Here is a 25805-nt window from a genome sequence, read left to right as displayed (position 1 = left end):
GTGATGTTTTTAATTTTCATTAAGTGCAAATATCAAGTAGCTTACTCCAGCTTTCAAAAAATTCCAAAAATAAAATTTTAAATTAAATTATTTGACAATAAACTGACAAATAATACTTGAATAGAATACAACGTATTGAAACAAAATATGAATATTTGTTGCCATAGCAAAATAATGCTAAAATTTTCTTTTTTACAATTAAATAGTCAATTTTATTTTAATTAAATAAGACAAAAAATATCAATTTAATGTTGCTTACGCATAATTTTTTTGTACATGTTCTGCGTTAATAATAATAATTTAAAGTTTACTACTAAAAACTACTGTAAAAATATTAAGTCTTTTGCATTATATTTGATATATTTAAATGCAAGAAAAATATTAAATCATTACGCTTTAAATCCATGCTAGAAAAATGTATCAAATGTGCAATTCGGCTAAGTTATTTTTACACGTATTCTGAAAATGGATGTACGAACACGCGAGCATTTTAAACGCATCCGATCCTTACATTTTTTCTGGAGAGAAAAAACAATTTATCTTATTCAAATAGAATCTGTTTTTAAATGTTCGGGATAAAAGATACGAATGATCGGTGGCAAATAATTATTGATATGCGAATGAAAAAATTAAATATAAATAAAATCAATTAAATATTATAGAATCTCTAGATTATAANGATTCATATCGCGACATGCTTCTGTGCAAGCAGACACGTAACGGGGACGGGTACCTTGACGGGAGGTGCGTCGGACTACTGAGCATGTCGGATTAAAAAACGTCGGACTATCGAGGGACAACTGTACTTCCAAAATCTATTATAAAAGATTTTTTCTATAATTTTTGCCAGAACTGGGATGATTATGATTGGACAATAGTTATCTATTTCTATTCTTGAACCTTTATTTTTGTAAATTAGTATAACTATGTTATGATTTAATATGTTTTGGAAGATTCCTTTCTCACAAGATTTGTTAATTAAGAAACACAAAGGGTTTGCAATTATATCTGCTATTTTCTTGATTATTTCTTTATCTATATTATCAATGTCTGGGGCATTGCCCTTCAGATTCATGATTACATTGAAGACTTCAGAAGGAGTGTTATCTTCCAAAACAAAAGAACTTGATAAACCATATCTTGTAGTTGTTGGTGCTGAGTGATTGAGATTTTGAGTAGAAAGGGCAAAGCCCTTCATAGAATCATAAAAATCCGCATATGCATTACTGATCATGTAATCATTATTCAGTAATCTTCCATTTGAGAGCAGTGATTTTACATTCTTGTCCCCTTTCTTTTTTACTATATTTGAAGGTTTCTTTTTTACTATATTGGCCAAATTCTGGACAAATTTAACATTTGTCCAGAATTTGGCCAATGAACTTATATTGTAGAATAATGTAATAATTCTTTTCTTCAATTCGTACTTTGCTCCTTACTTCTTTAGTCAAATCTTTTATTTCCAATAGTATTCTATTATGTTAATCTGTATTTTTTCCTTTTCTTTCATTTCTCTGAATAGTGATCTTTTCTGTTTTATTAAAGATATGGTATGTTTTGTTAAGAATTTCAATAGGAATAATAATAATCAAACAGGAAACTGTTTGATTATTATTATTTTTGAATTTATTTATTGAAAGGTATTTTTTGATGAATATTGATAGCTTAGATTGTAAGAAATCTCTTAATTGTTCTTTGAAGAATTCTTTTGCATAATAGTAGTTCCAAGAAAACCAGGATTGAAATGCATTATGCAGTAAGTTAATTGAAGAGTTATTTATTTCCTATGCTTCTTCATCTTTATTTATGTCTTTCCAAGGAATGAAAGCAAGTAAAGGCAAGTGATCAGATATTAATTCCTGATGTACTAAACATTCAGTTTCATATATGTTTAACCCCAGGTCAAATAATGAATAAGTACTTCTATCAAATCTTGCTGGTTGTTTTAAATCTGCCATGATTGTACAATTTTCCGAAAGGCATAGGTTTATTAAATCACACATACTGGTGACATTGTCTTTCAGTAAATCAATATTAAAGTCTCCTATTATAATAGTTTATATTTTTTGTATTTATTGTTGTTTTTATAAGAGATCACTGAACAGAGAATATCTAAAAGATTGTTGTAGTCAGTTGCTGGAGATTGATAGATCATTACTATCAAATATTTATCAATTGTTAAGGTAATTATGTCTATGTAGTTTTCCATGAATGTTAATTCAGATATTACATCCTATTTCAAATTCTTATTAATGTATTTTACAATTCCTCTGTGTTGGTTTGGAACTCTCTCAACTTTTTATATTTTGTAGTTTTTTTTTATAGTAGGTGGAGGGTTATATTCATTTGTTTGCATTTCAGCAATTGTTAATATTCCAAAGTTAAAATTGTAGTCATTCAATATTTTTAAAATTTCAAGATATTTATTATTTAAGCCTCTAACATTACAGTAGAATACATATAGTCCTTTTTTTGTTGAAATGTGTTCATTTCTTGTGTCTAAGAACCATTTCCATTAAGAAAATAAAATGTCAATTTACCTTTAGCAATAATGTGTGGATAGGAGACGAGGTTATGTCTTTCTTTATATAGACATTTCCTTTATTAATCCATGTATTGGCAATTTTTCCTTCTTTTTTCAGCATTCTAGTTCTATGAAATAAATTTCTGTAGTAGAGTGTTAAATGATCGCAAACATAAATATTATATTCTTCATTTACAATATCACACTTATTTGTGGTTTATTCGTAATTTTTTATTTTTAATGACATTTGTGATATTTTGTTTTATAGTAGGGTTAACTAATTTTATCACAATTTGTTGTGGTGATTTACTAGCCCACCTTTGATTTTTTTGGCCTGTTTTCACTTGATAAACATTTAATATAATTGATTTATCAAACTTTTCATCCACATGGGTCATTATTCAATCAGTTATGTCTAAATTTAAATAAATATTATTTGAATTCTTGAAGAATGTTTGTGAGTTTTTTGTTTTAGTGTTATATGTATTTTTATTCTTTAAAACAAAAACTTATAAATTTTAAAACACTGTATAAATTGTTTCTCATTATTCTCATAATTTATTATATTGAAATTCTAAAGTTTAGAATCTTATTTTAAAGAACCATAATTATAAAAAAATAAATAAACTGTAAAGCATAAAATGCATTTATTAATTAAATTAGTCTCATAAACTCAAGAACTTTTGATAAGAATCAATTTGGACATCTTCAGATGTACATAATTCAAACATTAAATGGCTTTTTTCAAAAGTTGGCAGTTTAGTAATATAATGCAGTACTACAGTACAATAATTTTTAATACAATTACAACATACCATAAATATGCACATTTTCATAATTTATAATTTGTTTACACAGATACTTGTATTTTGTTACAGTTGTTCTATATTTAATTTTCTGTAATTTCAAATTTAATTTTGTGTTTAAATTCTATCAATTCTATATATTTTTGTTCAAACACAACTACAGCTCATTTGCATTTTGTATTTAAATTCAAATGTAATTCTGTTTGAACTCAACTGCTTGATCTTCAAAAAAAAAAAAAAAAGCCATTTGATGTTTGAATTATGTATACCTGAAAATGACAGAATTGATTCTTGACATAAGTTCTTGTGTGTTTTTGTGATTTTTTTTAAAATCATTTCAAAATATATCAGTTTAACATCAGAAGTCAGAGTTTTTCTTTTAACAAATTCTTTAATACGAAACCTTACTTTTTCATTCCTCTAGATTTTATCCAACAGTCTGAACAGTTTAATTCATATACATACCAATCAAAAGGGATCCCAGATATGTCTTCATTTTGAAGAATTTGATGTGAAGTGTGTTAACTTTGATTCCACTTGACCATTTTCACTGGGACTTTTTTAATTCTTTGATTAGGTCCCAGAATTGAATTCTGTCAGTACATTATAGCAAGGTGGCATATCAATAGTTTGGGTTGTCCCAAACTGTTGGCATGACCCTAAGCTACAGCTCCTTACATCTTTTATGACTGCAGCAACTGAAGAAAATAATCATATTTTTAGCAACATGTAATGAAACTAGATTTTATTTTAACAGTATTTTTAATATTATTAAAGTAAAATAAATATAATTTTTATATATTATATTCTTTCATATTATAAGTTGTATGTGTTATAATTTGGTGGATAAATTTAATTTAGCCAAAGTTTATTCAAACTATTAAATCTAAAATTATTTAGGAATATGTCAAAACTGGACTTCTGACTCAAGGTATTCAATTAGAAGATATGGGAGGTGATATACAAGCTATTCCTATTTCTGCACTCAAGGTATTATGGAATTATTTATTATAATATTTATTAGTGATGACCTTATTGTATGTACTGTACAGTTTAGCATGGAAACAATTTTTTTTTAATCCAAAGGGAACTAATTTAGATCAATTGATTGAAGCTATTTTAATACAAGCTGAAATAATGGAAATAAAAGGAGATCCAAAAGGCTTAGTGGAAGGTGTTGTCATTGAATCAACAGCAAGTCAGCATAGAGGGTAGGTAATTTAATTTCTATGAAAATAATGTTATGGGTATTTATATGAACTTTCAACTATTCCATATTATTATTAAATTAGAAATGTCAGTCTGTAAGAGAAGAATAAAGTTTTGAAATTGAATCATATTGAAAATATAATTCAGAAAAAATCATCAACAAAAGTCAAGTGACTAATCTTTAGATTCTCTAAACATCAAATTAATCTAAATAGAAAATGTTATAGAATGTTCTAAATTGCTACTTCAGTCCCTTCTCATTTAATATAAAAGGAAAGTTTATTTAAAATTTTTTTGATTTGCTTAGTTCTTCAAAATATTAAAAGAAAATTTTTGTACTATTGCTATATTTCTCAACTAAGTTCTAAGTCCACAAATGGTTGGTTTTGAGTAATCAGTGATTTTATCCTCTGTGCATGCATTCCCATATGTCCATACACTAGGAATGTACATCACAATTGTGAACTATCATAAGCAATTAAAGTTTAAAAGTGTGGAATAAAGGCATGTTTTTCTGTATCTCAAACATATATCCATGGACTCATATCTTCTTGAACTGACCTCTTCAATTAATAATATAAAATATATTAGCAGTCTTATAATACATTTTTATTTATCATGAAAGGCAGATTTATATTTTTAGGACATTATTATTTACTATGATGATTATATAGAATTTAATTGTGTAAATCATCATCATCTTAAACATTATTTTTCAAATTAATAAATTACAAATCATATTAAAACAATATAATATAAAACATATGTTTTAAAGTTTTATATTATAATAATTTCAAACTGATATATTTTTATTTTTTGGCCAAGTGAATTCAGAAATTTTTAAACTCAAAATACAAAATTTCCATATATGAAAAATATCAGTCATATTAATATTATGCAACTTTCCTCATTATTTATTTCTGTTTATTCTATGCAATGTTATGAAAAATTCCATAAAAATTACTAGAAATGATGTGTTAGAAAAAATAACCTAAATTCAAACTATGTAAAAGACAGTGAGATTAAAAATCTTAAATTGTCTTATATTTAAATTAGTGAGGAAAAAATATAGATTTTTATGGTTATTTCTTCATAAGCATTTTTTGACTAAATATATCACATTAATATTTTAACATCAACAAATATATGTATAAAATAAATATGTTTGACCTCTTCAAGATCTTTAGATTAACATTCAAAAAAAAAGACACCACTTGAAATTTTGAACATCTAACATTACAAAATTTCAGATGGATGACTGAGGTTCAAATATGAAAAAATACAGCAAAAAATTAACCAGAAGAAATGCTACAGTCTACATTAAAACTGTTGTTGAATATCATGTGTATCCTTGCACCTTAGTAAACCAGCTTGTTCAGGCTTATTCACCTATAATCAAAGGACCAATACACCAAGAAACAGAATAAAAGGTACTATTATTATCATCTAGCTATAAATGTTTCTAAGCCTGATGTTTTTAATAATAATCCAAATTCTCTCTGTACTAAGGATATTCTAAATTATTTAGTAAATATTGTCACATAGATGAAAGATGAACAACAATAACAAGTTGTTGGTAAACACAAAGGGATGTTTATTAACCCACAGAACGTATTAATTCTGCAGCACACAGTACAAGAAAAAAACTTATCCTTAATCTGACAGCTTGTGATTTTATAGCATGAGGGAGCATTCTTGAAATATGCAAATGATAGGGAATTAACAAGCATTCTCAAAACTTTGAGAAAATGAACACAAAAAACTAATTCACCATTGAACAGGTTCGAACTGGAGACCTTCCAATTCATAGACGGAGATGATGACCACTGTGCCATGGCACTTGATGGTTGGGAAAAGTGAACTGTGGCATTATTAATTTAATAATAATTATTAAATTTAATAAATATGGCACATAATGCCTACCTTTAATACCAAATTACTCAGAACTTAATTACCATATTACTTTGAATGTAAGCCTTGGTAGGAGTTTAAAATTGGAGAAAATAATAAAAAATAAAAATGATTTTATGTATGTGATTTGTGTCAATTTCAGGGTATCTTCCTTTTTTAGGCCCCAAGAATGATTTTCTGTTTTTTTTACACTGAAATAACTTTTTCTTTGAGGCTCTTCATGTTCTTTTCGTCAACCGTAAATCTTTTACTGGCTGTGCAATTTCTTTGGCACACAATATAACTTTTCTTTTGAATTCAGCATATGTAAACTGTTTTTCCATTATTGGTGAGTATGGGTAAAAAAAATTTTAATTTGATTTTATAGCACTGTGATCAAACAGCAACTGGATTAAATCAGAAAAGTGTGAACAGGAACGTTTGTTGATAGCAGTTTATACTATCAACGACCATAATACTATTCTCATGCATAGAGCATAAAGCAAAGACCCAATTGCTGAGGAGCAGGAGATAGGAAGAAATAAGAAGTTAAAATATTCACTTTGAATTTAAGCTGTGCCCAAATTTTAGTGTTAAAAATTGGAATAAAAAATGCAGCTTAAATTTGAAATAATACGATATTAATAGTAGCAGTAAAATAGTCCTATTCAATACGGCAATCGTTTGGCTTGCTCTTGTTCAGTTTGACCATTGTGTAATACCATATACTGTATGATAGTAAAAGATAAAAATGCTCATCGTCTCTACAAAAGGAGCCCTACAATGTACCAACTCTTGCATAACAGGAAAGATGAGCAAGATGAACACGATTCCTGAAATTTATAATATACCCATTTGGGATGTACGGTTCAACATGCTAAGAAAATACAAAAGGGCAACATCCCACTGCCTCTTAGTGAGCATAAGATCAATATCAGAAAAGAGGTACACACCACTTCATTAACCATCTATGCTATGGACTCCAAGATTGATGTTAAATAGGACAAAGCCTCTAAAATATGTCCAACAAGCAAGATTAACTGTTTAAAATTCTTGGAACAACTGGAAATTTATCTATGCCAATGGAGGACCATTTGTATCAACTTTAATGACACAAACATAGACATTTGAAGTTTCAGTGTTTTTTTTTTTTTTTTTACTGTTATCTGAAGGACTTGAAGAGGTTGAAAATGTTTGTTTTAAATGTATGTTTTCCAAATTTAAAACATTAGTATGATACATTTAGCCATATCCTTTAGTTTGGATGTACAGAACATTACAAGAATTTTTTGTCAATAATCAATCAACTTTTGAGTTAAAATTATTAACTTTAACTGCACTTACTAACTTATTAACTTTGTGTATGGCTATACATAAAGAAAATATAAATATTTGAAATTTTTGAAAATGTCAAATCAAAGTATAAATACAAATAATTCAGTGATGTACAATCTTTTCGATCTTTTAAAAATATACTTAATATATTTTAAAATGTGCATGTGAAAACAAATATTATGTAAGTGGATAGGAACTGATTTGTTTGCAAAATGTTTCAAGATCTTTGGTTATTTTTTTTTATGTAGGAGAAAAGGAATATGAGCAATTTATTGAAACTGATCAATTGATGGCAGTTTCCAAATACATGTTCTGATCTTTAGTGTTATCTTATACAAAAGATTCTATGATACTAAGAAAATTTGAATTGGAGTCAGTAGTTTACAAATTGTAAAATATTTAAAATATGGAATAAGCTTGCTGATTAATTTTAAATTATCAAATATGTAATGATGATGAAAACTGAAGACGAACAACGATAAGTTGAAATAACTACAGTGAATCACTTCAAGTATCTACATATTTGAAATAATGATGACAGTTAATTAGAATAGTTTAGGTTTTATTGTAGTAAGGTATTAAACTGATTTTTTACATTCAAATACATTTATTTTAGAAATGATTATTATTAAAATTATTTATAGAAAGTTATCTACTGCTCTTATTCAAAGAGGCACATTAAGAAATGGAGCTATACTTGTCGCAGGAACAGCTTGGGCCAAAGTAAGTTGGTTTCGATTTATTACACATTCATTTCAATTAGTATAATTTATTAAAACTCTGTGTTTTGAAATGTCATATTTAGCAACATTATAATTTTCTTCTTAATATGAAACCATGTCTGTCTTTTATTTATTTATTCAACACAATGAAATGTAATTTATACATGACACTAGGCTTTCTTTACATTCTTTATTTCTGTTTCCTTACCGATACGCATTTCATGTCTATACCCCTCTTCTGTCAGCTACATTCAGTTATAAAATACAATGATTTACAATATTATAATCAAAAATAATAATTCAACAAGAGACATATCTTTCAGTACATTACATCTTTTTTTACTCTTGAACCCAATTTTCTTTTTAAAGTTACAAAAGATTAAAAATAATTTTTAATATTTTTGTAATTTTAAGAAAAGCTGGTTAGATACTGTATAAACATGTTTGGAGATTACCGAACTCTCCGAAAAGAAAATTGGGTTCGAGAGTAAAAAAGATGTAACATACTGAAAAGCCAAGAAAAGTGTAGTTGTGGAACTCAAGCCTGGGCATACACACACAGGTCTTTTAAAATGTATTTTAATGTTCCATAATTTATTTAAAATGCTCAATGCCTAAAAAAAACAAAAGGTATGCTTCTTGTTGAATTCTTATTTTTGATATAATATTGTTAATCATTGTATTTTATAGTTGAATGTAGCCGACAGAACAGGGGTGTAGACACGAAATGTGTATTGGTAACCGAACAGAAATAAAGAATGTAAAGAAAGCCTAGTGTCATGTATAAATTACATTTCATTGTGTTGAATAAATAAACATTATAATTTATTGAATTTGTAGACAAAACGAAATAACTTAAAATTTTATAAACTTATTTCATTATTTTTTATTGAGTATACCAATCAAAACCTTGACAATCTAGTAAATAATTTAATGTAAATTATTTACTGCCAGGGTCAGCAGCCTTTTTGTTACTAAGGGTACAATAAAAATTTTAAAAACCATAAAGGGTGCCTCTTATCAGATTTAAAATTTTAAATCATTCTGTGTTTAGATAGTAAAACATAATTAAACCTGTTAACAATGTAAGTTATTTGATTTTAGTCAGCCACCAAGGGGCACTTCATGTAATGGTTATGTTCTGTAGGTCATTTCAAAATCGGATGACTGTTAATTACTGATTTTCTTTTCTTTGACCTGGCAGCCATTTTTAATAAAGTTATTCTCTTTAGCTATATCTGCTAATTAAGTGGTGGAAAATACTTTTAAAAATTTTGGAAATTGAGGGAAGAAATTTGAATTTTTTTATAACTGAAAAAGATCAGAATGTTCCTAGATGGACATTGGTTTTTGGATTTATGTTTCCTTACTAATATCACAATGAAATTAAATAAACTTAATAAGCAGCTTGAAGATGAAAACAAATTGATCACAGACTGTTATCAAAATATGGAAGAATTCATAGCAAAACTCAAACTTTATGAAAATCAGTTAAAATCAAAAACTACAATTCATCAGCCAAAATTACATAAAATTTAATAGTGACAAAAAACATTTTTCTAAATATGCACAAGAAATTAGTAATTTACTAAGAGAATTTCAAGAAATATTCTCATTAATTTTTAAATGTGAAAATCTATTTAATATTTTCTTATGTCAAATTTGTGGAACAAGCTCCAACAAATTTGCAGATAGATTTGATAGACCTCCATTCATCGTCAATTGAAATATATGTTTGAGGCCAATAACAAAGTTCAGTTTTATACAAAATACATCTGTAATGATACTTTCCCTAACCCAAAAAAATGCAATGAGCATTACAGCTGCAATGGGAATACCTACCTATCTTTGTGAATCTTTTTTCTCAAAATTGAAGATTGTTAAATGTAAAAGTCATAATAGATTGACCAATAAAAATTTAAAAAACCAGTTATGTTGTACATCAAAAATACCTCTTGACATTCCAATTTTTTCATTTAATTTTTTAAGCAAGTTTCACATTAAAATTCATACAAAATACTGTATAATTGTATATGTTTTGTTGTAAATAATTATGTGCAGCCCACAGTGTATTTTTATTTTTGGTTTTGGCCCAGTAAACAATTTTGGTTGGATGACAATGCTCTAGAGCAGTGTTTCTTAACAGGGGGCTGCGGCCCCCTGGGGATCCATAAGAAGTTTGCCGGGGGGCCACCAAATTATGCAAAATTGAGGCTATGAAAATGAAACTACAAAGATGAATCCAAAGAATAGATTCAAATATATATGAAATGTTTTAATTCTATTCACAATTAATCTCTGATTCAAAATTTCAATTTGAGAAACAAAATGTAAATTCCTTAATTAAATATCATCTTTTAAAATGAATTGATAAATATCTTTCTAATGATGAAGTTTACATTATAAAATTGTGGATTCAAGATCCATACAACAATTATAAAAATACCAATTTATCATCAGCTGATAAAGATACATTATTATTGATAGAATTAATAAATTATTGTAATTTGAGATCTGTTTTCAAAACTAAAAGTGTGTCCCAATTTTGGACACAAATTCATGCAGAATATCCTTCCGTTTTCAGCAGCAATGCAAAATTTGCTGCCTTTTGCTAGTACATACGTGAATTTGTGTGAAAAAGGGTTCTCAACTATAGTGGATATAAAAACAAAAAAAACACAATCCATTGCAATTAGATGCCTGCATGCAAATAGCATTATAAACAATTTTTGAACCAAGAATTAACAAATTAGTTGAGGATATTCAGCAGCAGAAATTAAATTAAATTATTTTTAAATATAAATAAAATTATTAAATTAAATTATTTTTGAATATTTCTTTTTTTCTATGAATTTTTAAACATTTAGTTTCTTATTTTATTTTTTGTTAAAAATTAATGAGATTTTATGTTTAATTGTGAAGTTTATTATTCATTATCTATTTAAATAACATTCAAAGTTATGTTTTACATTTATTATATAAAAAAATAAAGCAAAATAAAAAATCAATTTATTATAGATAATTTAACAAATAAAAATTATTATTAAAAAAATGGGGGGTCACAAAAAGTTATAAAATATTTGGTGGGCTGCAAGTATAAAAAGGTCACTGCTCTAGAGGACGCATCCAAAATGTGCCACGTTGCCGACACCCAATTTACTAGATTGTAAAGGTTTTGATCAGTGTACTTAATTATCAATTCTATTATCGGAAATAAGTCAATTTCATTCATATTTTTTACTGTCTATTAATTAATATATTTAGAGAATAAATCTGATTTATATGAAAATATTAAGAAAAAAATTGTTAAAAACCAGTGTTAGCATAAGTATGATTTTGGAACAATACTATATGCAAATAACTTTTTCTTCTCTAGTAAAATATTCTAATGCTTTAATAAATACTCCCTGAAAATTTAAAACTTAAAATAAATTGACTATGCAAGTGACAAAATTGTAAAATTTAAGTAATTTCCCATTTTGAACTGAGATTTAAAAATGACTTTATTCTGCTATCAGATTTTGAATCATGAATAAATTTTTTATTAGCATAAATAATGTAAATTAGATTGATTTAGGTAAGGGCAATGTTTGATGAATGGAGTAAACCAGTACAAATGGCACCACCTGGAACACCGGTACAAATTATGGGCTGGAGAGAGTTGCCAAATGCTGGTGACGAGATACTGGAAATTGAATCTGAAGTAATTCGTTTGGTTTATTTTGGTATTTTAATTGTTGCATTTCACAAAATTTTTAAAGTTATTCTTTTAATAGCAAAGAGCACGAGAAGTTTTAAGATTTAGAGAAAATCAAAAGGCATTGGAAAAACAAAAGAGCGATGCAGTGGTGATTCAACAAAAATTAGAAGAGCATTTACAGAAATATAAAGCCGAACTAAAACGACGACGAGAGGAAGGGCGGTTTCGCAGAATCCCGACTGTTATTCGTCCGAAAGAATACCAAGAAATGTATAATGGTCCAAAATTATCAGTTATTATTAAAGGTGATGTAATGTCATACATTTTAAATTTTGTCTGCCATTTACTTAACCACTGTTCCTAGTTTAAAATGATTATTTGATTTTTAGGTGATGTAGATGGATCAGTAGAAGCTATTTTAGATCTATTAGAAACATATAATGATAATGATAGGTGTTATTTGGATCTGATCAGTTACAGTGTTGGTAGTGTAACCGAGAATGACGTAGAACTTGCAAAAGTTTTTAATGGTAATTAGTGTTAAGTTTTATTGATTCTTATCTACATTATAAATACAGTAGAGCATCGATTATCCAATCAGTTGGGGACTGGGTTTGTTCGGAAAATCAATTTTTCGAATAACTGATTATGTACGAAAAAATATATTAACCTATCCCATGTTGAAATTCGTTCAAATCCTGGCACATCCTTAAGTACCCTCTCATGGTCATGCCAATGCTGCCAGCTAAAACACATACCAACAAAAATAATATTGGAGTAACCCAAGACATAGCCAAAGATTGCAGCGCCACAGCACTAGCAAAAATTTAAATTTGCTGACTGGAACAAGGTCTATATAAGAAGGTCAGGACACGTGTGACCTACTTCTCAAGCCTCCATTTTGGGGTTTTTTGAGTCGCATGTTTTAAGCAAACTCGTACGAGCAGTCAGTTTTATACGACATTAATTAAACTAAAATTGCATAAATCCAGTGATTTCCAGTCAAAAATATAATAATTTCGGACGATTACGCAATCCCAATTTTATGTAACGTTTTCATCAAATAGTTTAAAAGAAACAATCATCCGTATCATTTGCCGTCGCAATTGAAATTAATTAAATAGGCGCTAAAACTGATGCAATTACGTATATAGGCACTTCGTAAAGCGATGCAATAACACCAAAAAAAAATTTTAAGTATAATAAAGAATATAATAATACAGTATAATGTAACAAATTTATAATTATTTTTTTAAAGCACGATTGGTTGTAAAATTAAGACGAAATTCAATAGTATTATTGATAAACGTTGTCAACGTAATGCTCATTTTATAATAAGTAATAGATGTGTAGATATATTTTAAATTTATAAATAGCTCACAAAAAATTCCAAAAATAAAATTTTAAATTAAATTATTTGACAATAAACTGACAAATAATACTTGAATAGAATACAACGTATTGAAACAAAATATGAATATTTGTTGCCATAGCAAAATAATGCTAAAATTTTCTTTTTTACAATTAAATAGTCAATTTTATTTTAATTAAATAAGACAAAAAATATCAATTTAATGTTGCTTACGCATAATTTTTTTGTACATGTTCTGCGTTAATAATAATAATTTAAAGTTTACTACTAAAAACTACTGTAAAAATATTAAGTCTTTTGCATTATATTTGATATATTTAAATGCAAGAAAAATATTAAATCATTACGCTTTAAATCCATGCTAGAAAAATGTATCAAATGTGCAATTCGGCTAAGTTATTTTTACACGTATTCTGAAAATGGATGTACGAACACGCGAGCATTTTAAACGCATCCGATCCTTACATTTTTTCTGGAGAGAAAAAACAATTTATCTTATTCAAATAGAATCTGTTTTTAAATGTTCGGGATAAAAGATACGAATGATCGGTGGCAAATAATTATTGATATGCGAATGAAAAAATTAAATATAAATAAAATCAATTAAATATTATAGAATCTCTAGATTATAAGAATTAGATATATTTAGATTTCCGTCACTTCTTTTAAAATAAAAATTTTAACAATAAAATTAATGTAAATTTTATTTAAACGAATTAAGTATAAATTACTATTGAACTAAATTTTTTGCAACGTTTTATTAATAAATATTGAGAGCATAAGTCGATACCGTCATCGTCATCATTTTATTTTTAAATACCATGTGATCGTATTAAAACAGTTATATGTTTAATTATTTTGTCATCAGATAGAAAAATGAAAAAATTACATTTGTTTTATATCTGGATTGCCAATATCATTAATAAATTTCCATGAATAGTTTGTTCGTGGACGTGAAGAGTATCCACTCGTTTAAACCAGTTGTTACAAACTTTACACATATAAACTCTTTGAACTGCATCGTGAACCATCCGTTGATGTCTATGCTACATTTTGCTTTCCTCTGCTCATTTGCGGGAAATCTAAACAATCGAACGTCTGTACATTTACTTTTGCAATTTGGTGCCACGCAATAACCCGTTGTTTAAAGGTTTGAATACTTATATATGTAATAATAGTCGACTCACGCGGGAGCTACATGTGGAATGTATCAATAGTCTATCCATAAGTCCCAAAATGGCCGCTGCCGCGTAGAATCACGGGAGCGTGTCCTGACCTTCTTATATAGACCTTGGACTGGAAAGCTTTCGGTTGATCGATATTTGGATAATCGATGCTCTACTGTATTGCAGTTACCTCAGTAATTGTAAATGATTTTATTTGAAAAAAATTCTTAATATTTAAACATTTAGGAATAATTTATGGCTTTAATGTAACAATTCCCAATTCAATCCATGCTCTGAAGAAAAAAGAAAATGTCGTAATAAAGGAATTTAAAGTTATTTACCATCTTTTCAATGACATAAAAGAGGAAATCAACACTCGATTACCACTTGTGGACAAAGAAGAAGTGTTAGGTACATTATATTTTTTCATTTTAAAAGAAAATATGTATTTTATTAAATAATTGCTATCCATATACATCTGTCACAATGTTTACAGATAATAATAATGTCTTTGGGTTTGAATTTTTTGTTATTAATATAATATAATAATAATTTCCTATCCTTGCTTTGTCATCAATTCCATCATCACATCTTTTATTAAAATGTAATAATGAAAAATTTCAGTTTTAAAAATTAAAAAAAAAATAAGTTTTAATTAAAAAGTTTATATCAGATATCCATATAAATAACATCATTTTTGAAACAAATAAAAATGCTTGTATTTTTTGTTTAAAATAATTTTATTCATCAGAATATTCATCTTCACATTCAATTACACTTTCCCAATAGGAGGACAGTTTGAAGATACTATTTTTAGCATTAAAAAATTGAGTCACTTCCTCTTTTGTAATTGCATGATTTGTAAATTGTGTTCCATGGATATGGTAATCCAGCATAGACAAGTCGGCAGAATAGTAAAGATGAAATAGAAGTTCTCATCCTGATAGCATTATTTTGTTTCTTGTAATTTCTGCAGCATGTGGGTGAGTGCTATCTTGTGTAAAACAAGAACATCTCAACAGTTTTCTAAAGATGGCTGTTTTAGTCTTAATTTGTCATGTACAGCACTCTTTGTAGCTGCTCACTGTACAAATCTGTGGTTTGACCAGCATTCAAATATGAACAACAAACAAACAAGTCTGCTAAACACAAAAGATGATTTTTTGGGATTCATTCAAATCATTTATAAAAATGGTATTTTCAAACTGCCCTCCTGTTGAGAATGTAATTGAATGTTAAAGTGAATATTTTAATGAATAAAATTATTTTAAACAAAAATACAATCATTTTTATTCATTAAATCATATGCCTCTGTGTCCTTATAGTATAGTAATAAAATAAGTCCAAGTAGACATTTTAAATAACAGGACATATTATACCGACTTCTTTGTTCAGCAAAAGTTAAGAAAGTCTATCAGAGAAAACAAAAAGTCTGAGTAGACATTTTAAATACTATACCATTTATTTGGTTATCTGATATATTCCAACTAAAATCTTCTCGTGTGAATACTGGAATTTATATGTTTCATATAAATTAAAACTCCAAAACCTTTAAACGTCCAGTAGTAATCAATTTAATAATAAACAAACGTTTTCGACTGTACTCTGTCTTCATCAGGTTTAAAATCAGTTAGATTCAAACCTGTGCAAGCGTAGAACAATGATTATGAAATTAATTTTGAAAAATGGAACAGCACAAACGGATTTTAAAAGAATACAGTTATGCATGTGCATTGCCACGGCGACGGAATGGCATATGTAATACATATGATTATATAAATATATATAAATAAATACACCAAACGGGGATGTGGTCTTTAATTGCTGGAGTGGACGTCGCCCGTTACCTCATAGCAGTATTTCCAAGCGTGGGACACATTGACCGCATCATTAGCGTTAATGCAATTGGTGCGTAACCCGGCTTTGTAAATTTCCAGTGCCTCCAGATATCGTAGGTGTTCACCTGGTGAGAAAGTTTGATCAGTTTGGCCTCATGTAGGTCAGCTCTTATGCCGGGTTCAGTGGCATATGTTGATAGGGCGGTGGTGTGCCTTTTATTAATGATGTCGTATTCCAGTATGATTTAGTCTTGACCACAACCGATATACCGGTGAATAGTTTAATAAGCTGTTACTAAAATGTCTAGCAATTAACAAGATGGCAACAAATTGCACTATATTGGCATTTGCAGACTTAATACAGATGAGTAGTAAAAATGGTGTTAATAATATAACCATAGAGACAGCCATATTCACTGCCAGATGAGTGCAATATGCATTAGTTGCTGCACTGTTTTATGCATACTGGAACGTACCCAATGTTAGTACAGTAGCTTCAGTTTGTCTGATATGTAAATTGTGTTAAAGTTAGCAATTTTTGTAATGTCTCACTCTGTTAAAATCTGCAAATTGTTTTTGAAACAATGAAATTCTTTCTTTAGAGTGCAGAATACAACAAGAAACATGAACTTAATATTGGCAGTAATCTGTGATTCAATTAGCAATACATCATTTGGGAAACACTATGGAATTAAAAACACAATTATTTTTCTTTCTAACCAAATAGATTTTGTCTTTCTAATTTACCCCATTAAAGTTTAGAAACAAAAATCTTATCATTTAGGAGAAGCCACAGTTTTGCAAGAATTTATGGTAACATTAGTGGGAAGGAAGAAAGTACCTGTGGCAGGATGTTTATGCAATAAAGGTATCCTAAAGAAGGAAGCCAATTATCGTCTTATAAGAGGAACCAAAGTCATACATGAAGGTTTGCGATTTAGTTTGTTATTAATTTTTAAAACTTAAAAGGAAATAATTTAAAAAATATTTTTAGGAAAACTTGGCAGTCTCAGGCATCAAAAAGATGAAGTCAAAAGTATCAAGAAGGACGTAGAGTGTGGAATACGATTAGAAAATCCAGATGTTCGGTTCCAGGCCGGTGATACATTTATCTGTTACGAAATATTAAAAGTGGAACAGAAAATTGATTGGGATCCTGGATTCTAGTGATAGAATAAAAGTATTTTATATATAAGAAGTTTTTATTCTATCTGTACATTCAACATTTAAGCTTTTATAATCATTCATTCTAATCCTCGTACACTCTGATATAAAATAATTTGTATATAAATGTATTCATTGAGAATTAGATTTTAGATTATATACAGAAACGTTCTTGTGCTCGTCTAATTTTTTCGCCACACCACTCGAAATGTGTCCCTGCAAAACTTTTCGAGAGAGTCTCATTTGACCATTTACTGGATCTCTTCCAAAATATTTCACATTAATTTCTTGGCCCACTTCCAAATCCAAGGCACTTGGGTGGTTTATCTGAAATTTAAATCATTTACTAGTTTATTCAATTTGTATATAGAGCTTTTAAGACTAAATTAATAGTTTCTACCTTTCTTTGATCTAGCTGAGAATTGTGAAGAAGAGTTGGTGTCATAGAAGAATATAGGGTAACCATTACACCAGAATCCCTACATTATTTTTAATTAATCCTTTCATGTAAGCCAATTGAATTATTATATAAAATATTTTATGCAAACCTGATTTCCACTATTTTTGCTGTATATATTGCTCCAAATTCTAAGGTAGGTTCCTTCTGCAAAAGTTTTTTTTTTCAAGTTGCAACATATAAAATAATTTATAACTTCTCAATTGCTACAAACCTCCTCTTCTAAGAACTTCTCAATCATTTCGCGACCTTCATCCATGGCTTGTTGGTTCGGAGCAAAAATAGTATAGTTTGCATCGTCAATCTGCGTGACACGAACACCTGGAAATAATCATTTTAAAAGCTGCTGTTTCATTGTTTCATTTTTTTTATTGTTAATGTCTTACCTGTTTCTGATGTTAGTTTCTTTAAATTGTATCCACCATGACCAATAAATTTTGATCTTTTATGAATAGGAATTTCTAGCTTTTCTATAAAGGAAAAAATCTTTTTATTCTTTTGTAAAGTGAATATAAATTTTATTATCTGATAAAATTACATATCCATCAATTGATATTAACAATTAATCTACATGAAAGTAAAACATGACAACACTTAAAATTATCATCATTTATTCGGACTTCCTTAGGGAGGATGCAGATGCAGCAATCCACTTAGATTTCGGTATTCAATATGGCAGACGATACTGCTGCTGCCATTATCCTCGTGTTTACAAATTTCATTTTGTATTACTTCCTATAAAGAAGATTCCATCAAAGATTTTGGATTAGAGATATTTTCTCAGATCAAGAAAGAACCAGTGTGCAAAATACACTTATACTTGCTCGTGATCTCTTGAGAAAAAATACTATGAGTAAGATTTGTTTGCTTTGTCCTTTGAATGAATTTGTGTTAAATTTATTATCCTCTCCTCTTTTTATTCTGATATCAGATATCTGACTTGCAAGAATTTATGGTAACATTATTCTGCCATTAAAACACCACACAATTCTATGTTCTTATGTGACTGCAAAACAAATTGTGGTAGAAGTTTATCTAGGTAGTCCTAATGGCTGCACTTCCGGTTGCCTTCTTGTTTGTGAACATGCACGCACAAACAAGATGGCGACCATTGAACTTACCAATACATGCTTAATTTTATTTCAACTAAAATCTGTTTAAAAATTAAATATGCTACTCACTTTTTCCATACTTTTATTTCGTTTTCCTGTTTTTTTTTTTTTTTTTTTGCATGAGAACATGATTCATCTTCTGTTTTGGAACCTTCTTTCATTCTCTTATTTGACGATTTGACTATATTACTAGTAGACGTTTATTTTTTTCTTAGTTTTTGGTATTCCTTTCTTCTGTTTGCTGGTTTTCAGGGGCAGTAGGCACACTTTCTGGTTCTTTCCAAATGGGGTTTTACCTGAGCCAGGATATATCCAACTCAAATGTTTAGCAAATAACACAAAACATTCTCCAGTTTTCATTTTTTCCCATTTGAACATCTTTTTATATATGAAGGAATATAAGCATGAATCCGATAAATCCTCAGTAAAATGCATTGGCAAATTTTTTCTACTTTTTAGATTATGCCACAGACATTCAATTTTCTGAGTATGCATATCAGTTATAGGGTCCACAAAATTTTCGGCATGTTTTAGTCTTATGCACAATTTCAATACCTTCTAAATCGTCTATGTGATTACACCCCTTCCACTCATCCACATTTACAGTGCTTCCTGAATTTACATATTTTGAAATTACCCAATTAAGTGTGTTCACTTCTGTCATTCACTTTGCATACAAAGCATGTGTTGTCTTCACAAAAAACACCTCCAACTACCCGACGAGTATCCTTCAAGTTACATCCCTTCTCAATTTCCTTTTGGAAATTATACTTTCTATCAATTTCAACTATTTTTTCCTATTTAGGACTACCTATTTTCAATTCATGATGATTTCTGTAAGTAATATGTCAAACGAGCCTTATGTAATTCGCCCAATCCATGGCAGTGTGTTTACTAATGCCTACAGCCAAACACTCAATACATAACAAATGCCAAATAAAGGAAAATATATCTTCCCGAATTTTCCTTTGAATGTCCTGTCAAATGCCAAACTGTTCATTTACAATGCTACAGAATTACGCTCTTTTCTGTAAATTAATTTCCAGTGAAACAAGCAATTAGTACAAATATCATCTGTGTTGCAGATCAAGTTGGATAGCTAATTTAATGTCTGAATACATTCTTTTATCAACTTCTAAATGAGCAAATTTGGATTCTAACATGCAAAAGAAAACTCTCAAATTACACTTTTTCCAAAAGTCTTTGGACAATTTCACTCCCTCTGACATTATTTTGTTAAATGAATATTAATAATTTCTAGGTTTGTTACAATTTAACTTCAAACAAAAAAAAAAAAAAAACACAAACTTTCAAATAAAATTAACGCTGTACCTTCTGTTAAGATTAATCTGAAACTCAAAAATTTGCATACTTCTTCTTTGGGGGAAGTTGGACACTATTTGCATAGTAATATGTCAGTATGATAAGCACTATTTAGATCAGATTTCAAATCCTGCCTGTTGTCAAGATTCTGGAATCGTGGACATTGGGACTACCTAAGTAAACTTCTACCAAATTGTAATTGGCTGATAAAAATACATTTTGGCAGCAGCCACCACAAAAGGTATAATTCGGCCACACGTATGCATCCACTCTTATAGTAAGAGTGGATGCATCACATTGCATTCTTGCATCACACCAGTATAATAAGTCCTTAAATAAAGTAAGTTTCTTGTGAACTTTTTTAGAATAGATAAACCAAATATCCATATAGTGTTTTCAGAAATATTTTAAACAAAATGATGTAGGTTATTATCATAANAACTATGTAAAAGACAGTGAGATTAAAAATCTTAAATTGTCTTATATTTAAATTAGTGAGGAAAAAATATAGATTTTTATGGTTATTTCTTCATAAGCATTTTTTGACTAAATATATCACATTAATATTTTAACATCAACAAATATATGTATAAAATAAAATGTTTGCTGGATATATATTAAGTGATGTATAAGGAATATAATTCAACAGTTCATTTTTATATATATTGATTATTAAAAATGGGGGGTCACAAAAAGTTATAAAATATTTGGTGGGCTGCAAGTATAAAAAGGTCACTGCTCTAGAGGATGCATCCAAAATGTGCCACGTTGCCGACACCCAATTTACTAGATTGTAAAGGTTTTGATCAGTGTACTTAATTATCAATTCTATTATCGGAAATAAGTCAATTTCATTCATATTTTTTACTGTCTATTAATTAATATATTTAGAGAATAAATCTGATTTATATGAAAATATTAAGAAAAAAATTGTTAAAAACCAGTGTTAGCATAAGTATGATTTTGGAACAATACTATATGCAAATAACTTTTTCTTCTCTAGTAAAATATTCTAATGCTTTAATAAATACTCCCTGAAAATTTAAAACTTAAAATAAATTGACTATGCAAGTGACAAAATTGTAAAATTTAAGTAATTTCCCATTTTGAACTGAGATTTAAAAATGACTTTATTCTGCTATCAGATTTTGAATCATGAATAAATTTTTTATTAGCATAAATAATGTAAATTAGATTGATTTAGGTAAGGGCAATGTTTGATGAATGGAGTAAACCAGTACAAATGGCACCACCTGGAACACCGGTACAAATTATGGGATGGAGAGAGTTGCCAAATGCTGGTGACGAGATACTGGAAATTGAATCTGAAGTAATTCGTTTGGTTTATTTTGGTATTTTAATTGTTGCATTTCACAAAATTTTTAAAGTTATTCTTTTAATAGCAAAGAGCACGAGAAGTTTTAAGATTTAGAGAAAATCAAAAGGCACTGGAAAAACAAAAGAGCGATGCAGTGGTGATTCAACAAAAATTAGAAGAGCATTTACAGAAATATAAAGCCGAACTAAAACGACGACGAGAGGAAGGGCGGTTTCGCAGAATCCCGACTGTTATTCGTCCGAAAGAATACCAAGAAATGTATAATGGTCCAAAATTATCAGTTATTATTAAAGGTGATGTAATGTCATACATTTTAAATTTTGTCTGCCATTTACTTAACCACTGTTCCTAGTTTAAAATGATTATTTGATTTTTAGGTGATGTAGATGGATCAGTAGAAGCTATTTTAGATCTATTAGAAACATATAATGATAATGATAGGTGTTATTTGGATCTGATCAGTTACAGTGTTGGTAGTGTAACCGAGAATGACGTAGAACTTGCAAAAGTTTTTAATGGTAATTAGTGTTAAGTTTTATTGATTCTTATCTACATTATAAATACAGTAGAGCATCGATTATCCAATCAGTTGGGGACTGGGTTTGTTCGGAAAATCAATTTTTCGAATAACTGATTATGTACGAAAAAATATATTAACCTATCCCATGTTGAAATTCGTTCAAATCCTGGCACATCCTTAAGTACCCTCTCATGGTCATGCCAATGCTGCCAGCTAAAACACATACCAACAAAAATAATATTGGAGTAACCCAAGACATAGCCAAAGATTGCAGCGCCACAGCACTAGCAAAAATTTAAATTTGCTGACTGGAACAAGGTCTATATAAGAAGGTCAGGACACGTGTGACCTACTTCTCAAGCCTCCATTTTCGGGTTTTTCGAGTCGCATGTTTTAAGCAAACTCGTACGAGCAGTCAGTTTTATACGACATTAATTAAACTAAAATTGCATAAATCCAGTGATTTCCAGTCAAAAATATAATAATTTCGGACGATTACGCAATCCCAATTTTATGTAACGTTTTCATCAAATAGTTTAAAAGAAACAATCATCCGTATCATTTGCCGTCGCAATTGAAATTAATTAAATAGGCGCTAAAACTGATGCAATTACGTATATAGGCACTTCGTAAAGCGATGCAATAACACCAAAAAAAAATTTTAAGTATAATAAAGAATATAATAATACAGTATAATGTAACAAATTTATAATTATTTTTTTAAAGCACGATTGGTTGTAAAATTAAGACGAAATTCAATAGTATTATTGATAAACGTTGTCAACGTAATGCTCATTTTATAATAAGTAATAGATGTGTAGATATATTTTAAATTTATAAATAGCTCATAAAAAATTCCAAAAATAAAATTTTAAATTAAATTATTTGACAATAAACTGACAAATAATACTTGAATAGAATACAACGTATTGAAACAAAATATGAATATTTGTTGCCATAGCAAAATAATGCTAAAATTTTCTTTTTTACGATTAAATAGTCAATTTTATTTTAATTAAATAAGACAAAAAATATCAATTTAATGTTGTTCGCGCATAATTTTTTGTACATGTTCTGCGTTAATAATAAAATTTAAAGTTTACTACTAAAAACTACTGTAAAAATATTAAATCTTTTGCATTAAATTTGATATATTTAAATGCGAGAAAAATATTAAATCATTACGCTTTAAATCCATGCTAGAAAAATGTATCAAATTCGGCTGTTATTTTTACACGTATTCTGAAAATGGATGTACGAACACGCGAGCATTTTAAACGCATCCGATCCTTACATTTTTTCTCTCCATAAAAAAACAATTTATCTTATTCAAATAGAATCTGTTTTTAAATGTTCGGGATAAAAGATAAGAATGATCGGTGGCAAATAATTATTGTTATGCGAGTGAAAAAAATTAAATATAAATAAAATCAATTAAATATTATAGAATCTCTAGATTATAAGAATTAGATATATTTAGATTTCCGTCACTTCTTTTAAAATAAAAATTTTACCAATAAAATTAATGTAAATTTTATTTAAATCGAATTAAGTATAAATTACTATTAAACTAAATTTTTTGCAACTTATTAATAAATATTGAGAGCATAAGTCGATACCGTCATCATCATTTTATTTTTAAATACAATGTGATCGTATTAAAACAGTTATATGTTTAATTATTTTGTCATCAGATAGAAAAATGAAAAAAAATTACATTTGTTTTATATCTGGATTGCCAATATCATTAATAATAAATTTTCATGAATAGTTCGTTCGTGGACACGAAGAGTATCCACTCGTTTAAACCAGTTGTTACAAACCTTACACATATAAACTCTATAAACGGCATTGTGAACCATCCGTTGATGTCTACGCTACATTTTGCTTTCCTCCGCTTATTTGCGGGAAATCTAAACAATCGAACGTCTGTACATTTACTTTTACAATTTGGTGCCACGCAATAACCCGTTGTTTAAAGGTTTGAATACTTGTATACGTAATAATAGTCGACTCACGCGTGAGCTACGCATGGAGCGTAGTCTATCGATAAGTCCCAAAATGGCTGCTTCCGCGTAGAATCACGGGAGCGTGTCCTGACCTTCTTATATAGACCTTGAAATACAAGAGATCATCGTCGCGCCATCTGGCAAAAAAATATTAAATAACATTTTCTTTATATTTTAATATATTTTTTTTCTTCGAAATTAGATGTTAAAAGAAATAACAGATAACATGTACAATCAGTAATGGGGTCATGCTATTTGCTATTTCGTTATTTATTGAATTTTTTATGGCATTTATTGTGTTTAATACTCCTTAGGTTTTTTTATGCCGCGTTGGTGATTAAACGAACAACCGCAACTTTTTTAAATCTCTCTCTCTCTCTTTTAACGGAAATAAAGAACAGTTACAATAATAATATTTAAAGAAAATAAACAATTACATCTTTTTCATTTTAAGAATTAAAAATAACGATTACAATAATAATATTTAAAAAAGATTACACAATATTATTTAATTGCAATAATAATATTTAAAAAAGAAAGTGTCAAGAGAAAGAAAAGCACAACAGCATCTTCATGGAATTCTTTCGAGATAAAGTAGCTGACTCCTTTTCCGTTCTACGATTATGACAGACAATTATACTCTGTATGGTAAATTTGACAATAGGTGATTGGGATGTCTCAAGTTTAAAAGAAGGGATAGACATTTTTTCTCTTTATCCTGAACATTCTATAATAACAAAAAGGTATAAAATATTGTATGGACATTTTACAAAATTTTTATTTCCTTTAAATATAATTGTCAACAAAACATTAGATTACTCAAAACCAGAAGTGCAGCAAGCTGTTGATAATCTCTTGAATAAATTTCATACTCATCCCAATATCGCAAGTAAAGAGCTTGAGGTTTTTTGGCTAAAAATTACAAAGATTACCAGAAACATCCGATATCAGAATTTTCCTTTGGAGGGTATAATTTGACCCAAAAGCAAGACTTTGTTGATGATCTTCGTAACGTGTTTTTAAAAACTTTCTGCTGCAAAACAATTCTCAAAAGATGTTGTTTTTAATGAAAATTATATAAAAATTATATGTAGTCGCTTTGTCCTTTTGTGACCTTTCGGATCGACACCTCTTTAGTGCCCTGTCAAAATTGACACCACCGTGTTTAGCGGAACACTGAAGCCGAGACGGCGATTACTACGTCACACCGTCGCGCGAGCGGTCCCGTACGTGGACAGACGGATTCGTAAGGTTAGACGATGGAGAGACAACACAAGAAAGTGAATCGAACTACAATTAACACTTAACAAGGATTTAAT

At 28.6% G+C, this 25805-nt stretch overlaps 2 protein-coding genes across 2 annotated transcripts in view; one reads left to right on the top strand and one right to left on the bottom strand.

Moving 5' to 3' along the window:
* The window catches only part of LOC111626339 (translation initiation factor IF-2, mitochondrial-like), a 37670-nt gene extending 19891 nt beyond the window's left edge, over nucleotides 1-17779 (top strand). The window contains exons 9-17 of the mRNA XM_023369668.1: nucleotides 4231-4320; nucleotides 4417-4541; nucleotides 8409-8487; nucleotides 12064-12189; nucleotides 12263-12491; nucleotides 12576-12716; nucleotides 14971-15135; nucleotides 17347-17490; nucleotides 17557-17779. Of these exons, the coding sequence (XP_023225436.1) occupies nucleotides 4231-4320; nucleotides 4417-4541; nucleotides 8409-8487; nucleotides 12064-12189; nucleotides 12263-12491; nucleotides 12576-12716; nucleotides 14971-15135; nucleotides 17347-17490; nucleotides 17557-17729 (1272 nt within the window). The 3' untranslated portion in view covers nucleotides 17730-17779. The remainder of the gene's footprint in view (nucleotides 1-4230; nucleotides 4321-4416; nucleotides 4542-8408; nucleotides 8488-12063; nucleotides 12190-12262; nucleotides 12492-12575; nucleotides 12717-14970; nucleotides 15136-17346; nucleotides 17491-17556) is intronic.
* Nucleotides 17780-17824: 45 nt separating this feature from the next.
* The window catches only part of LOC111626371 (polyribonucleotide nucleotidyltransferase 1, mitochondrial-like), a 73393-nt gene continuing 65412 nt past the window's right edge, over nucleotides 17825-25805 (bottom strand). Inside the window, exons 22-26 of the mRNA XM_023369717.1 lie at nucleotides 18570-18653; nucleotides 18398-18504; nucleotides 18275-18330; nucleotides 18127-18205; nucleotides 17825-18053 (exon numbers count right to left, since the gene is read on the bottom strand). Coding sequence (XP_023225485.1) covers nucleotides 17859-18053; nucleotides 18127-18205; nucleotides 18275-18330; nucleotides 18398-18504; nucleotides 18570-18653 — 521 coding nt within the window. The 3' untranslated portion in view covers nucleotides 17825-17858. The remainder of the gene's footprint in view (nucleotides 18054-18126; nucleotides 18206-18274; nucleotides 18331-18397; nucleotides 18505-18569; nucleotides 18654-25805) is intronic.

This window comes from Centruroides sculpturatus, unplaced genomic scaffold, assembly GCF_000671375.1.
Source record: "Centruroides sculpturatus isolate CEXI.00-Female unplaced genomic scaffold, Cexi_2.0 scaffold26, whole genome shotgun sequence".
Classification (NCBI taxonomy): domain Eukaryota; kingdom Metazoa; phylum Arthropoda; class Arachnida; order Scorpiones; family Buthidae; genus Centruroides; species Centruroides sculpturatus.
The sequence above is the reverse complement of the archived record's forward strand: the minus strand, read 5'-3'. Positions and strand labels throughout refer to the sequence as shown.